Source organism: Stegostoma tigrinum, chromosome 33 (genome assembly GCF_030684315.1).
Source record: "Stegostoma tigrinum isolate sSteTig4 chromosome 33, sSteTig4.hap1, whole genome shotgun sequence".
Lineage (NCBI taxonomy): Eukaryota > Metazoa > Chordata > Chondrichthyes > Orectolobiformes > Stegostomatidae > Stegostoma > Stegostoma tigrinum.
The window spans coordinates 22898295-22925914 of record NC_081386.1 but is presented as its reverse complement, the minus strand read 5'-3'; the positions used below and the strand labels follow the sequence as shown (position 1 = coordinate 22925914).

The following is a 27620-nucleotide window of genomic DNA, read 5'->3' as shown; positions in this document are numbered from 1 at the left end:
CCAAATCAACAACACAAAGGTTACTCTGTCACTCTGTCTCGGTTTCCAGGTCGCTGTGACTGATAGTCATATGATAGCTGTTGCAGTGGAGAGAGCAGTGTACACATGGGGAAGCAATACGAAAGGCCAGCTCGGTCACGGGGACTTGCAATCACGTTCAAGACCTCAGCTGGTGGAAGCGCTCAAAGGAAAGTTTATTGTCAGGTAATAAAGTTTATGAGCTCATGGGTCAGAGCCTCTGGGCCAACGCAGCTTATGAAGAGAAAGGACATAAATAGCAGATTTATCTTCCTGATAGTTAGGCATTAGCCAACGATTCAACTCTGTGATTTTTCAGGTGAATATTTATTCATTTGTCAGGATATCTCCAATTATTCTCACAAGGCACAAACAGCTATAGAAGGCTAAACTTTTCCCAGACTTCACCTGATGAAGGAGCAGCACTCCAAAAGGTTGTGATTTGAAATAAACCTGATGGACTATAACCTGGTGTCATGTGACTTCTGATATTGTCCACTCCAGCCCAACACTGGCACCTCCACATCATTTTCCCAGCCTTGTTGAGTTAAGGAATTCAACATAAAAGCAGAAAAACCAAAATGGGAATAACTTGCTCAATAAATACTTGTTTGGAGATTTGTTTGATGCCTGTTTACAGTTGAATCTGAAAATTAATCGTCAAACGGATTTTACAAACCATTTGAAGACTAGCTGGGAGGTTCGTGAGGTGGTAACTAACACAGAGAATGCTGGTGCATTTCAGCAGATTAGGCAGCATCTTAACGTTTTGATCAGGGCCTGACTCTTCACAGAATCCTTACAGTGTGGGAACAGGCCCTTCGGCCCAACAAGTCCACGCTGACCCTCAGAGCATCCTACCCAGACCCATCCCCCTAATCTACACATCAGCAATTTAGCACAGCCAATCCACCTAGACTGCACGTATTTAGACTGTGGGAGGAAACTGGAGCATCTGCAGTCATTTGAGAGTTGTTTATCTTTATTTGAGAGTTGGTAAGCTGGCAGCATAAAGCTTTGCGAGGATTCAGCCTGCTAATGACCAGCAGTGAGTAGCCAACTAAGTTAATCAACTGTGATCAATTATGCTAATTGTTCATGTCCATTTTACAATTCTGTCAATATTTTACCAGATATGAAATATGAGGAGCCCCTATTGAAGGCTCAACTCAGACTCCTGCAGCTTCCCATAGTAGGCCATCCTTTCCCAAGACCTCATGGCCTATAGAGAGTGTCTACTGACAGCAATGGTCACGCTGTAGCTGCTAGAGGGCTCCCCCACTGAAACACCAGGGTTAGCATGCATAACCCAGCACATCACTACTCCATTCCCCAGCCCTCAGTATGAAAGCATCCTGTTTTCTCCTTGTAGGCCGAGCAGTAGCCACCTGTATCAATGACGCTGCTGGGCCTGCAGATTGAACTGTGCTATCAGCCTACTGGCTGGGCTCAGAGCTCATAATTAACTCTGACAAGGAAATTGCTACATCAGGCCTACCATACATACAATGTCAGGTCCCACATTTAGATTAGATTAGATTCCCTACAGTGTGGAAACAGGCCCTTTGGCCCAACAAGTCCACACCGCCCCTTGGAGCATCCCCCTATAACCCACGTACCCCTGAACACTACGGGCAATTTAGCATGGCCAACCCACCTAGCCTGCACATCTTTGGACTGTGGGAGGAAACAGGAGCACCTGCAGAAACCCATGCAGACCCAGGGAGAATGTGCAAACTCCACACAGACAGTTACCTGAGGCTGGAATCGAACTCGGGTCCCTGGCGCTGAGAGGCTGCAGTGCTAACCACTGAGCCACCATGCCGCCCTAAAAGAGGATTCTATACCTTCCGACTGTACATCAATAGCATATGGACGTACATGGAATAGTGTAGGTTAGATGGGTTTTAGATCGGTACGACAGGTCAGCACAACATCAAGGGCCGAAGGGCCTGTACTGTACTGGAATGTTCTATGTTCTAATTCTTGTCATTGATTTAATTTGAACACTTTTCTCCCAAATAATCTTTGAGCCACATGTTTACCTTTTTAATCTTGTTGACTGCATGCCAATTTACTCAGAGCTCAGGTAGTAATCCAGAAATTATTACCTTTCTGGTTCTGCCTTTTAATTTAGCCCTTAGCTGCTCATACTCCCTCAGCAGCACATCTTTCCTCTTTCTGCTTATATCGTTGGTACCTATGTGGACCATGACAACTGAATCTTCCCCTCTCACTCCAAGTTCCTGTTCAGTCTAGATGAGGTATTCTGAACCTTGGCACCAGTAGTCCTTTAAGACTCTTGATCCTGGCAACAGAGGACAGTGTCTATTCCCCTGACGATACTAACCCAGGTTAGTGGGGTAAAACTGGGAAAGCACTTCAATGGGTTCCTGTCGTCAAGGGTTGCTGGAATGGTTCTTATGATCCTTGTGATGATCAAAATACTGCTGCTCAATTGTCCTACTCCAGATGCTTCTATGAGATATTTAGCGGGATTGAGATCACTAGAACTGAATAGCATGCAAAATGTAATGTATTTGTAGAATCATGGAATCCCTGCAGTGCAGATAGAGGCCACTCAGCCCATCAATTTCTCACTAACCCTCTGAAGAGCATCCAACCCAAACCCACCTGTCCCTGTAACCCCACAATCACCATGGCTAATCCACCTAACCTGCACAACTTTGGACTGTGGGTGGAAACCAGAGCAGCCAACAGAAACCCACACAGATGCAGGAGAATGTGTAAGCTCCATACAGACAGTTGCCAATGGCTGGAGTTGAACCAGGGTCCCTGGTGCTCTGAGGTAGCAGGGCTAACCACTGAGCCACCATCCCACCCCATAACTACATGTGGCTAATAATCATACTTTGTGGCTAAATGATTTGTTTTTAAATAAATATTGGCCAAGGCAACAGAGATAATTCCACCTTCTTCAAACTGTGATATGTATCTATGACATTTGCCTGCAATGGGCAGACTGAGCCTCGGTTTAACATCTCATCTGAAAGACACACCTTTTGACAGTGCGGCACAGCCTCACACCTGCACTGAAGGCTCAGCCTAGTTTAATGTGCTCACAAATCACAGTGGGACTTGGTGCCTTGACTTTCAGATTCAGGGGAAAGAGTGCTATCAATTGAGCTGCAGCAGGGAACACAATTGGCCTCTGATGATGTACCACCCACAGAAAGTTTCTACCTCACGCTACCTCGACAATAGTAAAACTTGGGGCTTCTCCCTAACCCACACAATGTGCTTCTTTTCAGGGCCTGTTGTGGCGATGGATTCAGTGTGTTTCTCAGTGATAATGGAATTGTAATGACTTCTGGAGATGGAGCCCAAGGCTGCCTTGGGCATGGGGACCACTTTAGTACCTCCAGGCCTTGTTTGATTGAAGCTCTACTCAGTGTCAATGTTAGGATCATTGCGTGTGGCCTGCAACATGTGTTGTGTGTCACTGGTGAAGGTAAGGTGAGTAATTTGTTTTTAAAGTTTGCAAATGTCTGTACAGTTATGTCTAATCAGAGGTAGCCTTGGTTGCTCATTGCATGAGCCAAATGTCTCTGCTGGTCTTAGCGGAGGAGATACAGCTGCAGTAAAAAGATTTTGTGGTATTGAAGTCAGAAGCCACATGACACCAGGTCCAACAGGTTTATTTAAAATCACAAGCTTTCAGAGCACTTTCCTTCATCAGGTCACCTGCTGACTGAGCAGTGCTCCAAAAGTGTGTGATCATAAATAAACTTGTTGAACTATAAACTGGTGTTGTGTGACTTCTGAACTGGTACACCCCAGTCCAACACCAGCATCCCCACATCTTGGTGTTAAAGAAGTAGAGCTAGTGTCTGGGATGTACAGATTATGGACAGAGTGGGAGCAAGCCATAGAGAGATGTGAAAATGAGACTGAATACTTTGAAGTTACAGCAATTTAGGGTATGGTGTCAATTGGAAACATAAGTTATGTATAGCAAAACACTTGGAACTGCTATTTGTCATATTGTTTGAATTTGTTTGGTGTTCATTCCCTAACACCTGTACAGAGACTCAAAAGTTGAAGTGCATTATGATTACAACCAGGCACTTAAACCACAATGTCAGCTGCCCAGCATATGTTGAAAGCACTGAAGCTAAGTTTGAGGTGTCTGGATTGATTTGGTGCTGCTTTGTTATGTGACCTGTGCTCCCCATGCCACTCCCCCACCCCTCAAATAAAGGTGGACGGAATCTTTTGCAGCTCACTGTAGGTTGCACATTTCGATGAAACAGAAAGAACCAAAACAATCGTTTGATGAGGAACATATGCCTGGATTGGAAGAGATATTTCACGAGTGGTAGAGGTGGAGTCATAAGTCACTATGACTGAAAAGATGGACATACTGATGATTGCAAATCACTTCACATGAACAAGTCAAAGAACTTCTATTTAATTGTCATGTTCTCTGTTATATGAAAGTAGTGAATATCCCATGGCGTTGTTAAAGGTAGGTAATCTGCTTTGTTACCGTGGAACTATTACCTCTAATAATTCACCCTTGTGCTGCTATGAGGCATCTGTGTTTAATGTTGTCTGGCCCCTTTAACACCATAATCCCTATTTGCTTTGACTGGTTTTTACCTGGCTTCTTGACAGGAGTTATAAGTAAGTGGGAATTCAGGCATGGTGCTCGAGATTTTCTGTCCATTAATTTTAACTTCTGAATGTGAATTCCTAATTTATGTTTCCTTGTACATCAGGAGTGCTAGATCGTAAAATTTTCCCCATAATTTTCAGCTCACTATTAGTCATCATTGGGATTACTGATGCCATTATACGCCTGGATGAGTTTCAATTCTCTGCTAGTGCAATTTATTCTGTTCACCACAATTGTTAGTTTCCTCATGTGGGAAATAATGGAGAGATTTATTTCCACCTGTGAACAACCCATCCTGCATCTTCACATTTGTAAAGTTATGTACTTTATATTCATTATTTCTGTGATTCTGCCTCAAGTGCTTTATGAAAAAAATGCTAAAATTATCTTCTAAATTCTAAATGGTCAGAGCTGGTTGTTTTCATATAAGTCCAGCTTGAGCAGCTTTCAGGTTTAAGGTGCTTACAGAGTATCCATTGAACCATCACTGTTTGGTAATTCTCCTCCGACAACTCTTCTGGAAAAGAATTGAAAATGTTTGTGAGGATGAGCAGAGTAAGATTATTTCCACTGGTGACTGAATTGTTACCAAGGGCCATAAATTTAGAGTTAGTGCTAAAACCATAAAGATGGTAAATCAGAAATTTTTGCACATAAAACATTGTTGCAATATGGAATGTATTACTGCAAATGGATATAGTTCCCTGTAGCCATAAGGACATTGAAGACATCATTTTCTGACTATTTTCTGGTGGCAGGAATTTAGCACATCATCAGTACAGCACCCAAAAACCTGAGAAGAAAGGATGAAGGAAAACTTATTATGAATACTGCTCCATTGCCAAGTGTGAACAATGGGCAGAATGCTATTTCTGCTGAATTATCTGTTGTTCCATAAAAAGCAGGCAAATTTATATCTTGCTTAGGTTCAGTAAAACTGAAGTATGAACCAAACTGCTCCTACACTCACACACCCCCAACAAAGCTTTCTGGATTTGGCTAGTCTGAGCATCACAGTTAACTGACTCACTTCAGGTTAACTGAATTGGATTGAGTTCCACAAGTTTTCTGTTCTGGAAGCATTTTTTGTTTTAATCGAAGTGATGGAGAATGAGCTGGGGTTCTTTCATCTCCTTCTAGGTGTTTGCGTGGGGGAATGGAAAATATGGTAAACTGGGACTTGGGAATGATGATGACCACTGCTCACCAATGGAGGTATCGTTTGAGAAGCAGATCTTTGTAAGGGATGTAAAGTGTGGTGTGGACGGTACCATGTTCTTAACAGGTATACATCTGATTTTCTATTTTACTTTAACTCCTTAGAAACAGTCAAACTAATTGAGTTTTGCTATAGCTGATACTGTACAGTAATCCGTTAACTTAGTATCGAAATCAAAACACCATTTAAGAATTCAGCCCTGTTTAAAGTGATTATTATCATCAATTCCCCAGTGAAAAGAATGTTAACATAATGATTATGTAACTGCTTTAGTAATGACCCAGAGACATGACTCAAATTCCATTGTTGCAACTTGGAAATTTAAATTCAAATAATTAAATAAACCTGGTCATAAAAGCAGCATCAGTAATTGAAACAGTAAAATTACTAAGTGTTCATAAAACTCCATCTGATTTCTTTTAGAGAAGGAGTGGGTGATCTGATAGAGGTTTATAAAATCATGAGGGGCAAAGATAAGGTGAATAGCAAATGTCTTTTCCCTAGGGTAGGGAAGTTCAAACTACAGGGCATAATTTTAAGGTGAGAGGAGAAAGATTTAAAAGGGACCTGAGGGACAACTTTTTCACACAGAGGCTGGTTCATATGTAGAATGAACTGCCAGAGAAAGTGATAGATGCTGGTACAGTTCTACCTAAAAGACATGTAGACAGGCACAGGAGTAGGAAAAGTTTGGAGAGATATGGGCCGAACACAGCCAAATGGGATTAATTTAGTTTGGGAACACTGGATGAATTGGACTGAAGGGTCTGTTTCCATGCTGTATGACTGTATGACAATGAAATCTGCTGTTCTTACTGGATCTGGTCTATGTGTTACTGTATACCCAGAGCAATATAGCTGACTGCTAACTGATGATTATGTCAGATCACTTCAATTTTTAGGAGGGCTGGAGGACCTCAGGAGCCACAATGAAATAACCTATCAAACCACTCAGTTGTACTAAACCTACGATAAGAACGTCTAATAATAAAAAGAAAAATCTGGAGCAACTGCCTGGCATCAGCCAGACATGACAAGGGAACACCCAGCCCAGTTACTCCTCCAAACTCCACTTCAGTATCTGCTGGCGACTTGGGACAAAATTGGGAGATTTGTCCCATTGGTGAACCATGCAGCAACCTGCCACAGTCATACCCATACCTTGCACAGAATGTTCCAGATTCCTCCATTCACCATCCCTAAGTAGATCTTGCCCAACCAACAGGATGAACACACACAAGCTGAAGGCTCTTTGTGGCACACAGATAATGTCCCTGCCCCTGGACCAGAGATCTGGGTTCAAGACCTATCTTTTCCAGGAAACATCTCACAATATATCTAACCAGGTTGATTCAAAACACTTAAACACACAAAGTGGCAACAGAGAGTTAAATGGTTGGGAGGAGAACCTGGGAACCTTCAGCATTGTATTTGGGCTTCATGAAGTTTCATAACATGAGATCAAATATGGGCAAGAAGACCATTGGCTGACTACAGCCTACTGTCTCTGTCATATACAAGGAAAATACATGGATGCTGGGCATGTGAAATGCACTATGCAGGAGAAATTCAGGCAGTCTGGCAGCATTTGTGGAGAGAAAGAAACAGAGTAAATGTTTTGAGTCCAGTATGACTTTTCTTCAGGAGTTCAGAGTTTCTCCAGCAAGTTGGGAGTTTCACTAGCATTCTTTACGATTGTTTCATTCGTCCTTCATACTGAATGCAACTTAGGTGTGATATTTTCAGTCTGATGTGTTTTTTTCAAATTGAAAATAGGCTACATTTATGTGTAGCAATTCCTGTAATATTTTGTTGGTATCAAAAATGAAGACTTTCAACTATCTTCATGCCGCATGGTGATGATTTCTTGTGGCCCATGATCTATTTCCTCATTAGTGAGTTTGCAAGTGGGAGGTGGGGGGCTTGTGCCTGTAAATTTCCTCATGAGGCCTTCCTACCGAGGTCAACCTGCCTAACTTGTTTGCAATTTTCTGGAGGAATATCAAGGCCTAAGCCATTGGCCCATCCTTGCTTCAGTTGAGGTCATTTCAGGGCTGCTCCCTGCCCTTATTGATTAGCAGATGGAGGGGAGATGTTTGGAGGCTGCAGCAGGCCCCCAGAGAGTGAGTTTACTCCTGCCTTAGCTGGGAAAGTGATGGGAATGGGCACCCCCTCCTCTTAACACATTAGGTACCCCATCGCCTACCCCACACCACCCCTGCATCCTAAGGTACAAAATCATAAACAATAAAAAAGTAAATGCGCCCATATCTTGATCACTTTTCACTGCATCAGTACTTGTCTGTTAGTCTTTTAGGGGTAGTGTTATACAAACAATGGTATTAGCTTTTACACAGATACATGCTTTTCTTCTGAAATTTTTATTTTGTGATCAATAGATGCCGATAGCGTGCTGGCTTGCGGTAATAATCAGTACAATAAACTGGGTTTGAATGAGAGACGGGGCCTCCTTATGCAAATGACTTTGCTGTTTGCCAGAGTGAGTATCCTTTAATCCTGTGTTTTTCAGTTATTGATGTGATGGACAACTATCGTCTTAATTTTATACCTGGTCACCTATTTTAATACATGTAGGTCTGAATTAAAACTTGTATATTTGATCAGATTTAACAGCTTTTAAAAGCAAAACACTATGATGCTAGAAACCTAAGCTAACAAAAATTTAAAAGAAACACAGAGATTGCTGGGGAGTCTCAGCAGGTCTGATGGCATCCACGGAGAGAGACACAGAATTAACATTTTAAGTCAAGTACGACTGTTCTTCAGGACTGAGGTTCTAAACAATTCTGAAGATCTAAAAAGTTCTGAAGAAGAGTCATTCTGGTCTTGAAACATTAATCCTGTTTCTCTCTCTCCACAGAGGCTGTCAGACCTGCTGGATTTCTTCAGCACGCTTTGTGTTTGTTTTTAATTTCTGTTAGCTCAGCTGTTGTGAATTTCCACATATTATCTGAGAGTTGTATTGTATTCATAGGCTGCCATAGGATAAGGATGGAATTTCTTTTGAACAGTAGCTGACAGCAGGTTTTAAAATATATTTATGTGTTGTCTTGCTGTGGTACAGCAGGGTTGGATTGTCATGCTGGCTTCCTGACTTACTGATAAAACAAACACATGGAGCCAGTTCCTATAATGCAAAATGGTGTGCAATTCTTCTCGCACCCAGCCTTTGGATTAGAATGATTATAGTTGCAAAATAGGAGCCACAATATTAAGTATATCAGAACGTTACTGCGCTGCTTGCTGGTCAGTCATGGGGAGGGGTTTGAAGAGAATTTGCTGGTCCCCAGATGTAAAAGGAATCCAGGGGACGCCGGAACTTGCCTTGTGTGGTCTGAAGGAAAAGCTCTGGTCCAAAAAGGAAAGCAAAAACACAAGGAGCACGGCAGACAGAAGCGTAAGCTGTGTTTCTGCATCCGTGGGGAAAAGTTGTGAATAAATCTTTCTAAAATTTGTGATAAGTGCCTCAGCCCTGCCAGAATCTTCCATGAGATGGAAAGAAGAATGTGTGTTGTACAGGCATCAATCAGTTAAAAAAAAATCGATATTTGATTTTTTCCAAAATCATCTTGAACCAAAGGAGAAATGAGAAACATAACTGGCATAATATAAAAGTGAGTATAAAATTCTATAATAACATTAATTTGTCCTCAGTAAAACTAACAAGCGTCCTTTTACATAATGTCAATCTCAGTGGTAACAATACCAATAATAAAGAGCTCTATATCTTTATATCTACCAATGTCCTGCAGTGCATATTGTCAACAAGGATATCAGGTACTGGAATGTATGGCTATGATTATAATCCAAGATAAACTTTGTTCAGCTGAGTATAAATCATTGGTAAGATCAAATTTGCAGTAATGTGTGAAATCCAGTGTATCCTGCATTAAAAGGTCATTGATACATTGAAAACACAAGTTTTAATGTTAAAACTCAAAGCTTTCAAGCTATGATGATGAACCAGCAAAATGTTTTCCCAGATAAATTTGGAAAAGGACTTATTTTGCTTAATTCTGCAAGAAAGTGTAGAGGCTATTTAGGGGGTGACCAGAGAATGAGGTAGCATGAACAAGGAACGTATGTGAGAAAAGCTTCTAGACTCAGCATATAGTTAAGGTATGGAATGCACAGCCTGGTGGAGGCAGAACCAATTGAGGCATTCAAGAGGCCATTGGATGATGATTGGGATAGAAATAATATTCAAAGTTATGGAGAGAAGGCAGGTGATTGTTCACTGGACGATAATGATCGTTGAAGAGTTGGTGCAGTCACAGTAGGCCAAATGGCCTCCTCCTTCATTCTAACACTTCTATAATTCTGATCAACAATAAAGATCAACATTGTTATGTTTCCGACAGAATAGAAGGTGCACAGAAGAGACTCTCATCAAAAGCATTTACTGTGTGAATATAACCACAGTTGAGATATATTATGGGTCTATTTTTTACTCTGGGGTCAATGAGAGACTGTAGAAATGTTACCTGCCTCACTTTAGTGGGCGAGATCCAACCCAATTAAGTGCCTCTCAGGTACTTAACAGACCGTTCCTTAAAATCAAGGAACCTAGTGTCTAAAACCCTGCCCCACCGAGATGTGGTAGATAAAGAGAGGGCAACTTTATTGGTGTCAGCCCCATCTGGAGGCCATTAATCATCGTGGGATCTTTGGAGGATGATGATTGGGACAGATTTAAAATCAAAAGGGATCGTGGGGTCACAAGTAGGGAGTCAACAGTGTCTTTGAACGAGAGATCGCCTTGAGTCTGGTCAGACTTCAGGAGGCATGGGAAACCTGTTTATGTTTGGGAGAATCCCTGAACCCTTGCAACGTTCTGACAGACTCAGGAATAATGACCTATAAGTGAAGACTCAGAACTCAGTGGTGAACCTAACAGCAGACAGGTTCCCATGACAGTCCATTTTTGTTGCCGATTTTTCATGGGAGGCTCAGCTGTTCTGGTGGTGAGAATGGGATGCTTTGTGATAACGGTAGCTTGTCTGCCACCTGGCCACTCCAGCAAGTTTCCTGAATCCAGGCCTGGTCAGATAACAGCAGACATCCCATAGGGGGCAAGCAAGAGGTGTGAGAGAGGAGTTTTGGGCATCAGGAGACCTCCACCAGATTCTGCAACTCTCAAGTCAATGGCAGAAACCGAGTTTTAGATCCGATGGGGCTGAGAAGCTGAGAGCTGGAGAGGCCTCAATATTCCTTGGGGTATCTGATTAAAATGTAACTCTGGGCTCATATTCATCCTCTTCAGTTCCAACAGAAAGGGTGAAACTGGTAACAGAAAATGCAGTTTGGGCTTGTTTCTGACCAATGCCCCGTGCAGGTCTCAGGCTACTAAATGGGTGTCAAGCCCGAAAATGCCATCAGCTCTTCATCCACAGGTTTAAAGGGGAACCTGTTTGCTCAAAGAACAAAAGTCAGAACCTGCAAGAGGAAGATCATATTGGATAAGTTCCATGGGTGGTTTTAATTGACTACCATTAGTTTGCAATGGAGGTCAGATACTGATAGTGGATGTGTGGGGGTTGTGGTGTTTGGACACTCCACTCAATGGAAATATAGGTGATAAAAGTTAACTCTGACTGATTGGTTATGTGGGCTGCACAGTGGGGAGAAACAAAACATTTCATAGAATTCAAGGCCGTACCATATTAAGGCTGCAAGCTGTGGTATCAAGGCAAAAAATTCTAAAAGCTGCACCTTTTAATGTCACAGACTGATGTTGAAGAAAGGAAGCTTCCCACAGTCGTGAAAGCACTAAGGAACCACCGGGTGAAAGATGCTATCCTGGGCCCCTCTCACAGCATTGTACTTGTGGAGCCTGGAAATATTTATACCTTTGGGAGGAATACAGAAGGACAGCTGGGGACTGGCAACACTAAGCCTTACAAAATGCCAATGCACGTAAAACAACTCCAACATAGAACTATCACTGTAAGTAATATTTCAGATTATCAGTATACACTGCATAATTGCAACCATTGGTAATATAATTGCTTTTATCAATAAAATTATAATAAAGGATAAGATCTTTAGTTGATATTTCAAAACCTTTCTGTTAACCCATAAAATAGTAGTAGAATGAGGCATTAGAATTAAGTATGTTGAACTTGGTAAAATTTTAAAAATTTAATTACAAGTAAATCCACTCTGATTCTAATCAGCTGAAAATTACTATGGGCATTATTTTCCCTTGTTTCTAAAATGTGATTAACATACCATCCTGCCCCACCATCGGAGAGATAACCCAGTGTATCACTTGCTAATCAGCTTGTGAAGAGCTGACAGGTAGACAGAAGCAAGTAACTTAGGAGCAAGTATCTGATCTCCCCATCAAAGGCTTTGATATTGGCACCAGAAGCTGCCTGACAATCAGAAACCAGCAGCGTCTAAAATCTGCCAGTGCACCTCCATTGGTGAGAAACTAAGCCTTTATTATTTTTTCTGAGGAGGTGAGAGTGCACAGGGAGAGGAGGGTTCACAGGGGGAGCAGCAATATGGGCATAGGGTCGTCTTTCAGAGACCAGCCTTTGCCCTCCACTCAGATCTTTGTTTGCCCCAGATTGGGGAAATCAGAGGCCTCATAAACAGCAGGCAGGTTGCCCCCGGCTTCCCGGTTAGCCAGGCAGTCAGATGATTGGGAGGTGGCAAGTTGAGGTCCTTAGGTGGCCATTAATTGACCATTTATGTACGTTAATTGTTGGCAAGTTGAGAAAGTTGCTCATAGACCTTCTTGCCCAGCACTTAATTGCTGAGGCAGTGATAAGAGATGAGATCCCCGGCAGGGTAAACTCAGCCCATTATTTTCCCATCTCACCACCTATCTCACCAGCTCAATAGAGAAGAAAATTCCACCCTATCTCTACACTGATGTTGTGGCTGATCACCTACATGATAAACTCTGTCCCAAAGGCAGACTCAGGACTGTATCCTTGATTGGTCTTCATATTCTTCTCAATCTTACTTCTTTATGATGTTTCTCTCTCCTCCTTTACTCTGTTTCCTATACAATAGCTGAGTGGATTAAGGTACATTCTGTCCACAGTGTAAGGATTGTGTCAGGGTGATCTGTGGCGTATGTGCTATACTCTGCCCTTCTGCTGCAGAGTGATTTACTATCACCTTCAGAGCAATTGTTTCTCAGTTTCTTGCTTTCAGATAATCAGCTGTGGAGAGACATTCAGTATTGTTGGGACTGATGATAATAAAATTCTCTTCTGGGGCACCAAGTACAAATCAATACAATCTTCAAACCCATCAGTTATGACCACGCCATCTCAGACAGCTACAAATGTATCCAAAGATGCCATCTGCCCAACATCACCACACCCTGTTGAAAATGAGGAGCCCATTACTGGGACTGTGAGCCATAACGACAGTAAGAAACATCCTGAAAATGCAAAGCAGCTTGTTGGAATCAGTGCAGTAATGGGAAGAAACCAATTCAGAGAGGATGAAATAGATGCACCAGGATCACCTTTACTAAACTCCAAAGCACAGGTTATGTTGTTTGTACGACTCTCTGAATGTATCTAGCTAATATTATAGCCCAGGCACGTATCACATGTGCATGTGCTTTGACTGCATGTCACAGCTCTTTAAATGGATATTTCACTCAATTTCAGGGAATTCGGGTCATAATGATGTTATTGAGGAGGCAGTTCATAGCCAGCACTAACACTGCAGCAACATGAGTTCAAATTCCACTAAAGCTGCTGGGAGCAATTAAATTCAATAATAAAATGCAGTCTTAATAATAGTCATAACAAAACTACTGGATTTTCATTTTAAAAACATCCGATTTACTGATATCCTTCAATAATTATTTCTGTTGTCCTTGTCTTTTCTAGCTTTCATGTGATTCCAGACACTCAGTGATGTGGTTCACTGTTAACTGCCTCTAAAATGGTCTAACAAGTTACTCAGTTCAAGAATAATTAGAATGGGCAACAGGTGTTGACTTTACTAACAATGTTAATATCCCAGGACGAATATTTTTTAAAAACTCAATGTGTTTACTTAATCTCACTCTAAAGCAATAAAGCCTGGTGTTTAAACATGATCATGCTGATAAAGCGATGTTGGTGTTTGATTGCAGAAAGACGTTAATCGCTCCAAACAAGATTCTTTGGGGGGAGACCAGACATTTAGCGGTATGACATCAGTTAAAGGTAAAAGAAAGTCTTTGGGAAGTAATTTGTTGACTACAATGTGACTAGGAATTGTTGATTTAAGCTGTTGTAGGTTGTGAGCACAAAACTGGGTTTAGTTTTTCCTTATGGTTGGTATCTTATTCAGGTTTTCTTCAGAAAAGTAGCCATGTTAAATAGACAACAAAGTGTGGAGCTGGATGAACACAGCAGGCCAAGCAGCGCCTTAGGAGCACAAAAGCTGACATTTTGGGCCTAGACCCTTCAGAAATGATGAAGGGTCTAGGCCCAAAACGTCAGCCTTTGTGCTCCTAAGATGCTGTTGGGCCTGCTGTGTTCATCCAGTTCCACACTTTGTCATCTCGGATTCTCCAGCATCTGCAGTTCCCATTAGCTATGTTAAATAGACAAGGAGCTTTGGGTTAAAATATATGGAAGTTTCGATGCTGTGAAAAATTACTGAAATGTATCAAGTTGTTACCCTGCTATTGTTGATCTGTATTCAGCGTGATTGTTCCTTGTCATGTAAAATGAATTCATGCTGACATACAGTCAGATTTCCATATGATACATTAAGTGATTTATACTCTCAATTGTATAAAATTAGGCACATTCACTAAAAAATCGTGACAGGAATAGTTGCTGCAAGTTTTGAGGCTGCAAATATTGTCGTTGAACAGGTAATTTTACAATAATCACATGCTTTAAGCCCTGAAATACGAATTTTGTTTTGTGAAAATCTCCTGAATGCAACCTGCAGTGATCCATTATAAAGGATGAGCCAAGAGTCCATTCAATTGCATGACTCGCTGATAAAATAAGGTGAGTAGGGCTGCTGTCTCATCAGACACAAATGACTGTTGCTGAGTTTAACCTGAGATACACACCTTCAAGCAAGGACTTTTATGGTTATCTCAGCTGCTGGGGGTATTGAAACAGCCAACTGGTATCATGCTGCATTGCAAACCAGCCATCCAAGCTAACTGACCCCCAAAGCTAAACGCAACATCCTCAATCCTCAGCTAAGTTTCACTGACTAAGGCTTATAACACGTTATTAATTTATATTTGTCTATACCTTCTTCAATGTTTCCCTTCTTACCTCCCCAACCAAAGCGTATCTAAAATGGTTCAGGATGATACCATGCATCTCCCTACATTATATTCAAACAGTCAGCCTTGTAAAATATGCAATAAGTACAAAATAAAAACTGAAGGAACTGCAAAGGCTGTAAATCCGAAACACAAACAGAAATAGCTGGAAAAGCTTAGCAGTTCTGAGGAAGGGTTACTGGACTTGAAACATTCACTCTGATTTCTCTTCACAGATGCTGCCAGACCTGCTGAGCTTTTCCAGCAACTTTGTTTTTGTTCCTGATGTACAGTATCCGCAGTTCTTTGGGTTTTTATACCCGTTTATTGTCCCCACAACTTTGGGTGATCTACTAAATTGAACATGGAATGAAACTGTAGAATTATAGTCACAGTAACTGGTTCCAAATGACTTTCATCACTACCAAGGTGATGGTTAAGTTCTTACTTAAAGTACTGTGAATTTGGTGTTAATGAGGAATGTAATTACTGCTCTAGATCAAACAGAAGCCAGTAGTGGGAGCTGTATGTCAGAATGCAAGGATACCCAGGAATCCAGCAGCATGACAGCATATTCCTTTGGGAGTGAGAGTAATCTTCAGGACCAAGAAAGCAGCCAACAACTAATCCCGGTTCCTATCATCAGCTTGAAAGAAGTTCTGGAGGACCACCCTGATGTGCATGCTTTTCTTCGGAATATTATCTGTAATAAGGAGAGCATCTATGTCCTGGTGGAGAACACTGATCCACCATGCTACAGGCATACAAAGAGATATCGCAGCCTTCGCAAACGTGGAAACCGTGAGGATCCAGGACTAAAGCAAGGGCGCATTCTTCAATATTCCCATTCCAGCAATGAAGCTGGTGATGAGTACACAAGCTCGGAGATGTCTGAGTTAGAGACCAGTCGGTTTGTCCCAACATGGATAAGAAATGAACTCAATGAGGCAACAACCCTTGAAGCAGCCAGCAGTGAAAAGGGCAGTGCAACAGACACTGTCATGGCCTTGGCCAGCAGAAGTGTAACAGGCGCGCAGTGTTTAGAGAGTCCAGTGACAACGATGAGCAAAACCAGCTCAGAAGAAGCAAACGTACAAGTTACGAAGGAGGTGTTCGGAGGGGCAAAAAAGACAAGTGGGAGCCGCGATGGAGAGAAACATGGCCATACATCCACATCAGGCAGCTCTGATGGGCAGCTGATGCCAAGCAAACAGAAGATCACCAGGAATATTGAAAAACACAGGGAACCTGGTAAGATCTTGAGCAGGATTAAACAAGTGTTTAACAGTGGCTTATATTTTGAGCTAATGCTATATACCCAGTTTGTCACCAGTTTGAATAGTTGTTTTTAACAATTAACAACAACCTTTTCAAACACACCCAAATTTAATCAGCAATTTATAGGCTATACTACTTATCTGATCGGCAGAATCACAAAATTGGTGTAGTTCAGACAAAGTCTATTCAGCCCAATATATTTCCACCAGCTCTCAGAATAAGCATTATGATTTTTCGCCATTCTGCTGCACACTTCCCCAACCCTGTGCAGCATCTCATCTAAAATAATCATCTAATACTCTCTTGTATCTAGAAATATAACCAATATCCAGGCTAGAAAACCCATTAATGAGCAAAACTATCTCGCAGGACTCTGCACTAACTCTCTGGCTCTCTTGTACAGCCTGGCAGTCACCCATCTCCTAATTATTAAAGAAATCAGGGGTTTTGGAGATAAAGTAGAAAAAGAAGAGTTGCAGACTATAAGATCAGCTGTAATCTAGTTAAATAATACAACAGACTTGATGAACTGAATGGCCTACTCTGTTCCCATGCCTTCTGGTTTAATGCCTGCAGGCCCTTATCCACCAGTGTGATGACCTCCCTAAATGTGCTATCCAGATTCATCCCTTTTTTATTTATTTATGGGATGTCAGGGTCTCTGGCTCAGCCAGCATTCGGACTCACTCCTTAATAAGCTAACTGCAGACTGATAATTTATATACCTTTGCTTAAGGCCCTAGGTTCCTGTAAACTGTAACTTACAGTTAAATGTTAAATACAAACATGTTTAAATATTTGGACATTAAAGACTGAGATTCCCACAGCTCCCCAAACTCACAGCACTCTGTCCAAAATGAGCTCTGGATTAAGTTGCACAAGGATGCTAAATTTATAGGTTTTGAATGAAAGAGCAAAAGTGAAGGATTCAAATTAGTCAGTCTCAGAAACCCAAGGGACTTGCCATTAATATACATCAATAATAAATAGATCAGATTCGGATGAAAGCTTGATGGCCGCTATTTGTAACAGCCCCTTTGTTTCTAGGAGTTGGAATTGAGCTAAAGGTGACAACTCACCCAATCCATGATTGTTCAGGCCATGGAGAAGGAAGCCCTTTGTTCCAACATTCTGGTTGGACTGGAGCCTGATCAGAGAGGAATTGTTATCCTTTTTTCAATGGGAGAACTTTTTTTTAATTGTAAAACCTAGATGAAGGACCAAGACCTGTGGTGAGTGACAGAAGCTGAAGTGTCAATGTCAATGAGACTAGTAGCACAATAGACCTTTTCTCTCCCCTAACAGCATTGAGGGCTTCTGAAGTGAAATTAGTTGGGATCTGTTTTTAAATGAACTGCACAAGACTGTTCCTCATCCAGTCCTAACTGACACTAGATCTATTGGTGTGGTTTCCTGCAACTAATGGAAAAATATCTCAGAGTTACTCAAAGGGAGCACATCTGCATTTGCAAAAAGTATTTTGTTTGTGAGCATGCAATGCCATGAATAACGTTCTGGTAAGACAACAATAACAAAAAGAGCAGCAAAGAAAGCGAATATTTTCTGACTGTCAGACAGACAGGAAGAAGTCTGACCCAACTTTGAAAATCTATGGACTGTCGATTCCTCAGAGATGCTTGATATGAGAAGTGGAAATGTCACACTGATTCAGTAAGGAGTGCTTTACAGAAGCTAGATTCATGGATTTTGCTGAAATAGTATTTAAAAAGAGCTTCATTTTGAAACTTGTCCATGGTGTGCTTAACTCTAGCCTCCAAAAATGTCCTGATCTCCAAAATGGCATTTCTCCCTGGGTTAAACAGAATAAAAAGAGTAAAAGTAGCAGCTGTTCCTTGGGAATCTCTGGGGGTCAATGCTTAGTGATGATGTAAAGGTTCTTCCCATGCCTGTAAACTGCCTCCAGGTCTGTGAGAGGGCATGAAACATATTGTGTATTACACATGGACATTGTAAGGAGTTCTGGGATTATTGACATTTCTGATCGGCCTCCAGGGACAAGGACCTTACAGAGCAAATGTCAGATGAGGTCCTTTGTGTTTAATAACCATGTTTTAAAAGCCCTGCTCTTAAATTCTAACCTCACCAGGAGCCACTGTGACCTTGCATGTTTTGAGTCATATGACAGGAAGGAGGCTATTGCAGGATTTATGATGAGCATGAGAGTAGCGATACATCATGAGTTTGTGGGAGGGAGATTCCTATAGCCACTTTTGTAACAGAGATACCACAAACGTAGTGTGAAGATTTCCTAAATCCATTGCTTCTAGCACCATTCTGAATGTGATTGTAATTTCCTTACAAACAGCCAGTAGATGAAACCTTCCCTGTTTAGTCTTTGATGTAGAATGTAGATCACAAGCAAAAGATAAGACCCTGAAATTCCAAAAGGGCTTCAATTGCTGCAAAGCAATTTGGAACATCCTGAGGTCATGAAAGGTGCTGCATAATATTCTTTGCTTCAGTTTGATAATTTTACAATCACTCACCCAAGAAATTAACATACTCCACATAAATAATTACAACGCCTTTATCTGTAATCTCTAATGCCATTTTCTGGCTGCTGTTCATGTTGAAAATAATGTCAAAGACAGTCATTTCAGACATAAGCATGAGCAGTTAGAATATTTCTCACATGGTGTTCACAAACTAATACCCACTGGAATTTGTGTTTTTAACAAGACTGCAAGAACTGAATTCAGTTTACTCTACTCATTTCTTTCATGGTATTCAAAAAATGATTCAACCGAGGTCATTGAAATGTGTTTGTTATGATAGAGATACTGGCTGTGCTTTGAACACATAGTCTGATGTCTACCCAAAAGTTTAAGGTGTTACTGTGTAATGTGTTCCAGCTCTCTGGCTGAGAATTCGTCGCTCTTCTTTTGAACCCATTGTATAAACGCAGCCAGCCCCTGTTTCAAATTATTTACCGTTACTGTATGGAACCTGCAGTTACAATCCACTCAGTCTATTGAAAAACTTATGTAAGAACTTGTTACAACCTGTCTTTATTTCATTGTTGTCCTCAGTGCAAGATTTTGTGGCATCCGCACGTCAGTGCAGGCATTATCGGACAGAATTGGGCACGGGCTTCCTCTCTTCTCCGGTATGTAGCTAGAATCCAAAATGATTCTTGATGTCCCTCTTTTGACACAGGTCACATTTGCAGGCAGTACTGTGGGCATATTTTGAAAACTTTTAATCAATGGTACATCGTGCAGCTGCTTACGTGGTAATAGTATTTCAAATTACATTTCATGTCGAATGTTTCAAAATAATTTTCATGTATAAACTATATAACAACACTTAGGGGAAATTCAATTGTGAACAGTTTTTAGACAAGGCTGATCTGTATGTGCTGTGTCTGAACACACACACACACACACACACACACACACACACACACACACACACACACTGTGGCGTAGCTCACCAGGCCTCCAACCAAATACCAATGGCCTTTAATGGCTGGGTGCTTATTGTTGAATGTTATTTACCAAAGATGTTTCTGCTTGGACAATAAATGCTGTTGGTATTCTGCCACTCCAGAATTGGAGATAGATGGACTGATTTTATGAATGAACTCATAGAAAGGTGAAACCCCATGTTAGAATAACTATTTACAGCACAACCAGTGGTTTGTCAGCCCATCAAGTCTACACTGGCCCTCTGTAAAAGCAATGTCTCACTCCACTGGTTGTCTTTTTTTCTCTTTCTGGTGCTTTGCAATCCTGATCAAAAACCATGATGGAATCTTTGTCCAACCTCCGTTTGAGCAGTGGATTCCAGATCTTAACCACTTATTGAGGAAAGTTGCCATTTTCCATGCAGATTATAAGACTGCTATGTCATTAGAAAGAGACAACAGGTGGTATTTTAACATGACAGCCACCACGCCTTGGATAAGGGGAGAGGATGAGAAGGGAAGTCCTTCATGGTAACCTCAGCCAGTGCAGGGAATTAAGGAGTGACATCACTCTGTGTTGCAGACCAACTCTCCAGCCAACTGAGCTAACTGATATCCCCTCATTGGGTATGAAGTGGATATATTGCAAAATTACATATTCCCGTTTTCCCAATATGTTTTCCCGCTGCATCTGATTCCATGCCACAAGTGACACTTTTGTAAAGCATGCTGTTAGTACTGTTAAGACCCAAAGACAATTATAACCTTTAAAAATAAACACAAACTCTCAGCCATGTCAAGATTTCATGTTTTAAGGCATTTACTGTAATAGCAAACTGAAAGCACTCCTAACAGAACATTATTTATATAGGCATTTTGCACTTAAATTACAGAAAGGAACATTCCACTTTAATATACACACTGCACTCACTACAGAACTACAGCTTTTTAACAGAAAACAACTCACAGCAGCTTCTGATGGGTTTGCACTTTCCCTTTCCAAAGAGTAGTAACTTCATTGACCATCTCCAGGCATTTCCCTTAATTTTGGGAGAGTTTTCCTAAATCCATTACAAGCAGTAAAGCATGTCCCAGTAATTCCTCCCCTCTAGCAAAGCCACAACAAATCTTCCAGAATCCTGAAATAATGGCAGCTGGCTGTTTGCCTCTTTGTCTAGACTCTTGCAGGTGGCTGTGATATTTTACAAAGCAGATCAGCTTCTTCTCTGGCTGTTTGCGATATATTTTGATTTGGAGGGGCAGTCTGTAACGTGATCTCAAAAATGGCTACCTCTGCATTTTCCCTCAAGGCAACATGGAATACATTAGTCTTGCACCCATGTAGAAATGCTGATTAGTTATTCTTGACCATAACTGTCTTCCTTTTTATTTATTTATTCATTCATGGGATGAGGGCATCGCTGGTTAGGCCAGCATTTATTGTCCAGAGGGCTGTTAAAAGTCAACCACATTGTAATGGGTCTAGAGTCACATGTAGGCCAGACCAGGTAAGGATGGCAGTTTCCTCCCCTAAAGGACATTAGTGAACCAGAATTTTTTTTCATAACAGTTGATTTATGGTCATTATTAGACTATTTAATTCCACATGTTTACTGAATTCAAATTCCACTGTATGCCATGGCAGGGTTTGAACTTACGTCTCTGGATTAACAGTTTAATGATAATACCACTAGATCATTGCCTTCGTTCATGTTAGGATTAAATGTGTAGGCAGTTTACAACTCAAAACCTTCAGCAAATTTCTGGGACCTCCGGAGCCTCAGAGTCCATTCATTTTGACTCTGTCGTTATCATCAACCATGAACACTTCATATTGTATCACCCCAGTAACAAATATGGGTCTCCTTTTGACCTTTAACCACCTGACACCTGTAGTCAAGAAAACCACAGAAACGGGCCACATGATACCGTCCACTTTACCTTAAGTTGAAGACACAGATCCAAAGATAACTATTATAAACCTCATAATCACTCCACTCGAACTATTTTCCTTGTGCTGTCATATTGTTTATGTGTGTTTTTCTTAATGAAACAATCCCCAGTAATGTTTTGATTGGATTGTTAGCCAAAGATGGATGAACTTGGTTAATGAGGCCCATTTTCATAGACAGTCTTGCTTGGATGATAATTAGGAAAATATCAATGAGACCTGAAAGAAGTAAGCCATAGTTTGAGGGTGGTCTTGTTCCTGCTGAAACAATCCAAATTTAGACTGCAACAGCCAAAATATCTGTCACATTCACAAGGTGTTACTACACAGAATCCTCAATATTGTGTTTGTTTTGTGCACATTTTTCACCATCAAATAAACAAGATTGACAAGATATCATCAAGTTGCTAATTCTATAACCACACAATTCAAGTTACCTTTCAATGCACTGACCTGGAGACAGTTTATTAGGTTGATGATGTTTGACTAACTTCAAGTAGTTTTAAAGCCCAGTGATAAATGGTGAATCTTCCTGCTCTTTAGAATTTACATCGTTCATAGTACCAGTGCCTGTCAGGCACAAACAACAGTTGCCTCAAAGCCTCCAAGTGAAATCACAAACACTTGGAACATGTCATTGCCTCATTCACATTTCATTCACAAAGCTCTTTCCAAACTCTGTTCTGTTCCCTTAAGCCCTTTTATATCCTACGCTCAGCATGACAAGCTTCACCATCATCTTAGAAAGATTAATCTTGCCTTTAATTGCCCAAGTTTCAACATTAGTAGAAAGTCTTAGAACTTAACAATTACTAAATCAGATGGAATTGTACAGCAAAAAACATCAAATATAACTCCTTAGATTACTTGAGGATGAACAACAAACACAGAATTTTACTGTGTTTGACACAGAAGGGATGGGTCAACATTACTAGTTAACACAGCATTATTCAACTTTACTGGCGATCACAATGTTGTCTTCCTATTTATACACAGAGCTCCACCAATCCAGTCACAGTTTGTGGGAGGACTGATTCTGAATCTCCTTGGAAATCAGGAATGCTGAGAACTCCAGGAACTGGAAATCAGAGATCACCTAATAGACTACGTCTGGGCAGAGGACACACCAAGTGTCGAGGTATGATGATGATGGACATTATTGTTCCACCGAAGAGGCAAAGATTGAAGTAGGGGCTTGAACATTGAGATATGAAAATCTTAGCCATCAGAGATCTGTAACTGCATTTAATCAAACATACCATTATAGACAAGATTTTTAATTTAAGCCATGTTGATTTGTTGCTGTCAATCTCAAAGGGCTTATCTTTGATGGCTTCATAAGGCATAACATGATTGTTATAGACAGTGATGATGCTTTATGAACTGCTTAAGGACAACAGGTTCATATCAGTATCATTTATTGCTCATCAGTGAAGTTTGAGTTTCTTCAGTTGTTTGTGTGTGTTTTTATGACCTTGACCATGAAAAAAGAGTTTAATTTGGTCAGTGTAAGGTGCTTTTGAAAACTGAATTCCTCATTCTCTGTAATGGCACCACTTTTTGGTAAGGAGAAAATGATCAACAGGGATCACATGGTTTTAGCTGGAACAGATATGATTAATGAGCTGTAAATAAATATGCAGAGAGAATAATTAGTGACCTTTAGGCTGAGTTCTGGTTTTTAAGATCATTTCAACTATAACCCAAGAGTACTGAAAGCAGTTGAAGTGCTTTATTTGAGTCAGATTACTTGGCATCAAACAGAACCAGACCTAGAACCTGCGATCTATATAAGTTAGTACTAAAGCAAATAGTATTCCTACTCACTTGCACAATTTCCTTGGGGATTCCTCAGTCAATATATAACAGCAATAAATCCCAAAGTTCAATGAAAAATCCAAATTACTTTTATGTGCTAATTAATTCAGAGATTTCTATTTAACATGCCATTCCTTCGCAATTTCAATTTGTAACTCGGGGCTGTCTTTCCATTAAATACCATACCCTGCGAAAGTTGTCAGCCGACTCCAGGGCCTGCTTGTTGTGAAATCACATTTAGCATTAGGGGTGGCTCACCCTGGTACTGATGCTGCCAGAAGTCTGCTCCACCATTCAATGAGATCATGGCTGATCTGATAGTCCTAATCTCCTTGCAATGAGTATATAGAAAACTGGAATGTGGAAACTGGATTCCAGTTTAGTTTCTAAAGTAGAGGCACCTTTCCCTCGGTTTTCCATTTGTTAGCCAGGTATCAATTCCAAATAACCCTCTTCAGCAACAAAGAAACTGTGAGGAATTGGCTGCAAAGCCATCTCCATTTCCTGCTGTTTTGTTCATCCCTCCACTACCACCACCATCACCATTCCATCATCTTTGGATTTTGGCTGCAGTTATTTACCTGTAGTTATTATTTCATGGCATGTTTGGCAATACTGGCTAGGCCAGTATTTATTATTCTCACATCATCTTTGAGAAGGTGGTATTGAGCCAAGCTCTGCTGTTAGAGAGGGATTCCAGAATTATGATCCAGTGACTATGAAGGAACAGTGATATGGTTCCACATCAGCATAGTGTGTGACTTGATGAGGGACCTACCAAGTGGCAGAGTTGCAATTCATTTGTTGCCCTTGCCCATTTGGGTGGTAGAGGTCTTGAGTTTGAAACATACTGTAGAAGAAGTCTTGTTGAGTTGCTGTAAGTAGTATGCACTTCTGTCACTGTGCATTGATAGTGGAGGAAGTGAATATTGAAGATGGTGGATGTGATGCCAATTAAGTGAACAGCCTTGTCCTGGATAGTGCCAACCTTCTTAAGTGACGTAGAAACTGCACTCAACCCAGCAAGTGGACAGTATTCCACCACACTCCTGACATGTGCCTTGCAGATGGTGAGCCTTCTTAGGGGAATCAGGAAGTAAGTTTTTCATTTCAGAGTTCCCAGTCTCAAACGTGCACTTGTAGCTATTGTATCTATGTGGCTGCTCCAGTTCAATTTCTGGTCAATTATGACCCCAATGATGTGTGAAAGCTGTTGCTGAATCATGTAGAATAGATAGAAGCCATTCAATCCATTGTGCCTGTACTTGCCTTTTGAAAGAGTTATCCAATTAGATTAATTCGCTTCCTGTTTCTCTATAGCCCTGCAAATCTCATTTGTTTCCAATATCTGTCCTATGCTTTTCAATTTGTTATTGTTGAATCTGCTTCAACTACCTTTTCAGGCAGCATACTCCAGATTAAAAACTCAGTGCAAGACAAAATATTTTCTCATCTCTCCTCTGGTTTTAAGGCCAATTATTTTAAGTCGAGCTCACCAAGCAGTGAGAACAGTTTTTCCCTACCTGCAATATCAAAACCCTCATAGTTTTGATCTTTTCAATTAAATTCCCCCTCCCTCCTTAACCTTCTCCTCTCTGACAATATTTTCTTTTTACCTAGCTACCTGGATGAATGCAGAAATATCTGCTGTGACAAGCTCCAAGTACTATCACCATCCTGCTCTGCCCACGTCACCTCTTTCAAAGAACAAGGTTTGGTCATTTCCAGCCTCATCATGTTGATACCAGTTCAATTTAATTAGCTTCAGGTCAAAGAAAATGAGCTCTTCTCGTAATGTCCTCCACCAAATTACACTTTAATTGTAATTTAATTGAATGAAATTTGCATATGTGAAGTCTTAATAGAATATTAATTCAGCAAAGTGTATTTCAATCGCCTTTGTTAAAGGGATGTTATTTTTAAAAGGCCTATGACAGTCATGTGAATAGCACCGTGCTATCTGTTCGAAACATAATTATCCTGACAGCTGCAAACCCAGTGATTGCCCTCATTTGATCCAGCCTGAGATCAGAACCTGCACTGCATGAATGGTTCATTAGTGAGTGCTCGATGCAATGGAATCAATGTTTACCAGGTCCTCATGCCGTGGGATCCAAACAGAGCTCATGGCCCCTTTACAATGCAGCAACATTTCTGACAGCAATAGTGACCATGGCATCACTGATACCTCGCCTTGTTGGCACCTTTACTGAGGGTAGAGGAGAAATACCTCAACTGCTGCTTCCCTACCCAGGCGGCTGAACCACTGTCAGCAAATGCAAATGAATGCTCTTGTTACTTCTCGGAATGTGAGAAAAGCCTCTTTCAACATAATGGCGAGAGAGTGCTGCAGTGTTTGTCGTATCATCTTTAGCTTGAGCAACACACCCAGGCTCTGTTTGCTCTTACAGAAAGATGTGAAAGATCCTATGGCATGATTCAAAGAACAGAAGAATTTTCTTCATGTCCTGAGTAATATTTATCTCTCAAACAACACTATTGACATGGGATAATGCCACTTTGTGGTGGATTGATGTGCATGAAATGGCCAGTATATTTTCCGTATAATGTCTGTGTTATAAACATTTTATAAAAGGTGCTATATAAATGTAGATCTTTCAAACCTTTCTGTTAGTGTTCTGCCCTGGTTCTACTGAGAATGTGGTGATGGGATGTAATTCCTTTTCCTTAGCAATTATGACTGAACACCTCTCGAATATTTCAGAACGTAACCTGATCTGGGTCTGAAGTAAAAAGCAGTCAAATCCAGTTAAAGGTGTCAGCTTTACTGGACACCTTTGGGTGTCATTTTATTCTGGTACCAGCCAACATGTTTTTAATCCACTGGCACTCAGAGGAGCTGGCGCACATTCCCTTACATGTGAGAAATCCTCTGATTGTTGTACTGTACAGATCTTCCAGGCAAAGGTTGGAAAATGAACATTGCTTTATTAAACTCAGGCACGTTCAAAGTCTTGTCTCTCATCATTGCTGCTGACACGACTGTAAATAGTATCGCAATTATCTCTCATACGGAGTGGTGCAGGGATAATATGAATTGAAATTCTGACAGTAAGTCACAAAACGATTTGGGATTTAAATATAACGTTTAGAATAGTCAGTTGAGCAATAATCCCTGTTCTCTCTCCTTAATAGGTTGCTGAGTTGGCCAGAGAGGTGAAGGGAAATAAGCGGATTGAAGGCAGAAGAGAGCCACAAGAGGCAAATCATAATAGTCTGCACCTCCTGGAGGAACAGCAGCGACTTGCACTGGTATGAATGGTATCAATTTTCTGTCACAGGTTCAAAGTTTGATGCCACCAACATTGGGACCGTGTGCAGACTGGGACTGCAGTTCTGGGGATCTGGGTTCAAACTCCACCCTGGCAGATATTGGACTTTGAATTCAATAAATACCAGGAATTAAGAGTCGAATGACGACAGGGAATCCACTGTCAATTGTCAGAAAAACCCATCTGGTTCACTAGTGTCCTTTAGGAATGAATGCTGCCATCTTTCCATTGTCTGACCTATGTGACTCCAGACCCACAGCAACGTGGTTGCTGCCCTCTGGGGATGGGCAGTAAATGCTGGCCTATCCAGCATCACTCTCATTCTGTGAATGAATAAAACAAAAGATTCTAGGGAGAGTTACAATCCATCCCTGGACAAAATTTCTCCACGTTTTACAGTTCCAGGCAAGATGTCCTCAAAATAGTTAGCTTGCAGGTCAGGAGGGATTAACTGGCTCCCTTTCTTAATTCAACCTCTCTCTCAGTTGGTTGCAACATGGTTAATTTAAATGTATCCCCTTCCCTTGTGGATAATTTTTTTTCCAATCAACGGATATTTATGTTTTAAAAGGAAGCAAATTAACTAGGCTTTCTTGAATCAAAGTAAGGGGGGGCGGGGTTCAGCTACTAAATATGAGAAAATGTAATAAAATGTGACACCAACATACACACAGATAGGAAATGTACATGTAGTGAAAGGTTA

At 41.0% G+C, this 27620-nt stretch overlaps 1 protein-coding gene across 4 annotated transcripts in view; it reads left to right on the top strand.

Moving 5' to 3' along the window:
* The window catches only part of LOC125467089 (uncharacterized), an 84929-nt gene that overhangs the window by 40042 nt on the left and 17267 nt on the right, over nt 1-27620 (top strand). For all 4 annotated transcript variants that reach the window (XM_048562508.2, XM_048562507.2, XM_048562505.2 and 1 more), the window contains 12 exons: nt 50-204; nt 3291-3495; nt 5798-5942; nt 8276-8376; nt 11625-11843; nt 13068-13409; nt 14008-14080; nt 15649-16401; nt 19479-19555; nt 22803-22944; nt 25245-25336; nt 26781-26897. In XM_048562508.2, the coding sequence (XP_048418465.2) occupies nt 50-204; nt 3291-3495; nt 5798-5942; nt 8276-8376; nt 11625-11843; nt 13068-13409; nt 14008-14080; nt 15649-16401; nt 19479-19555; nt 22803-22944; nt 25245-25336; nt 26781-26897 (2421 nt within the window). The remainder of the gene's footprint in view (nt 1-49; nt 205-3290; nt 3496-5797; nt 5943-8275; nt 8377-11624; nt 11844-13067; nt 13410-14007; nt 14081-15648; nt 16402-19478; nt 19556-22802; nt 22945-25244; nt 25337-26780; nt 26898-27620) is intronic.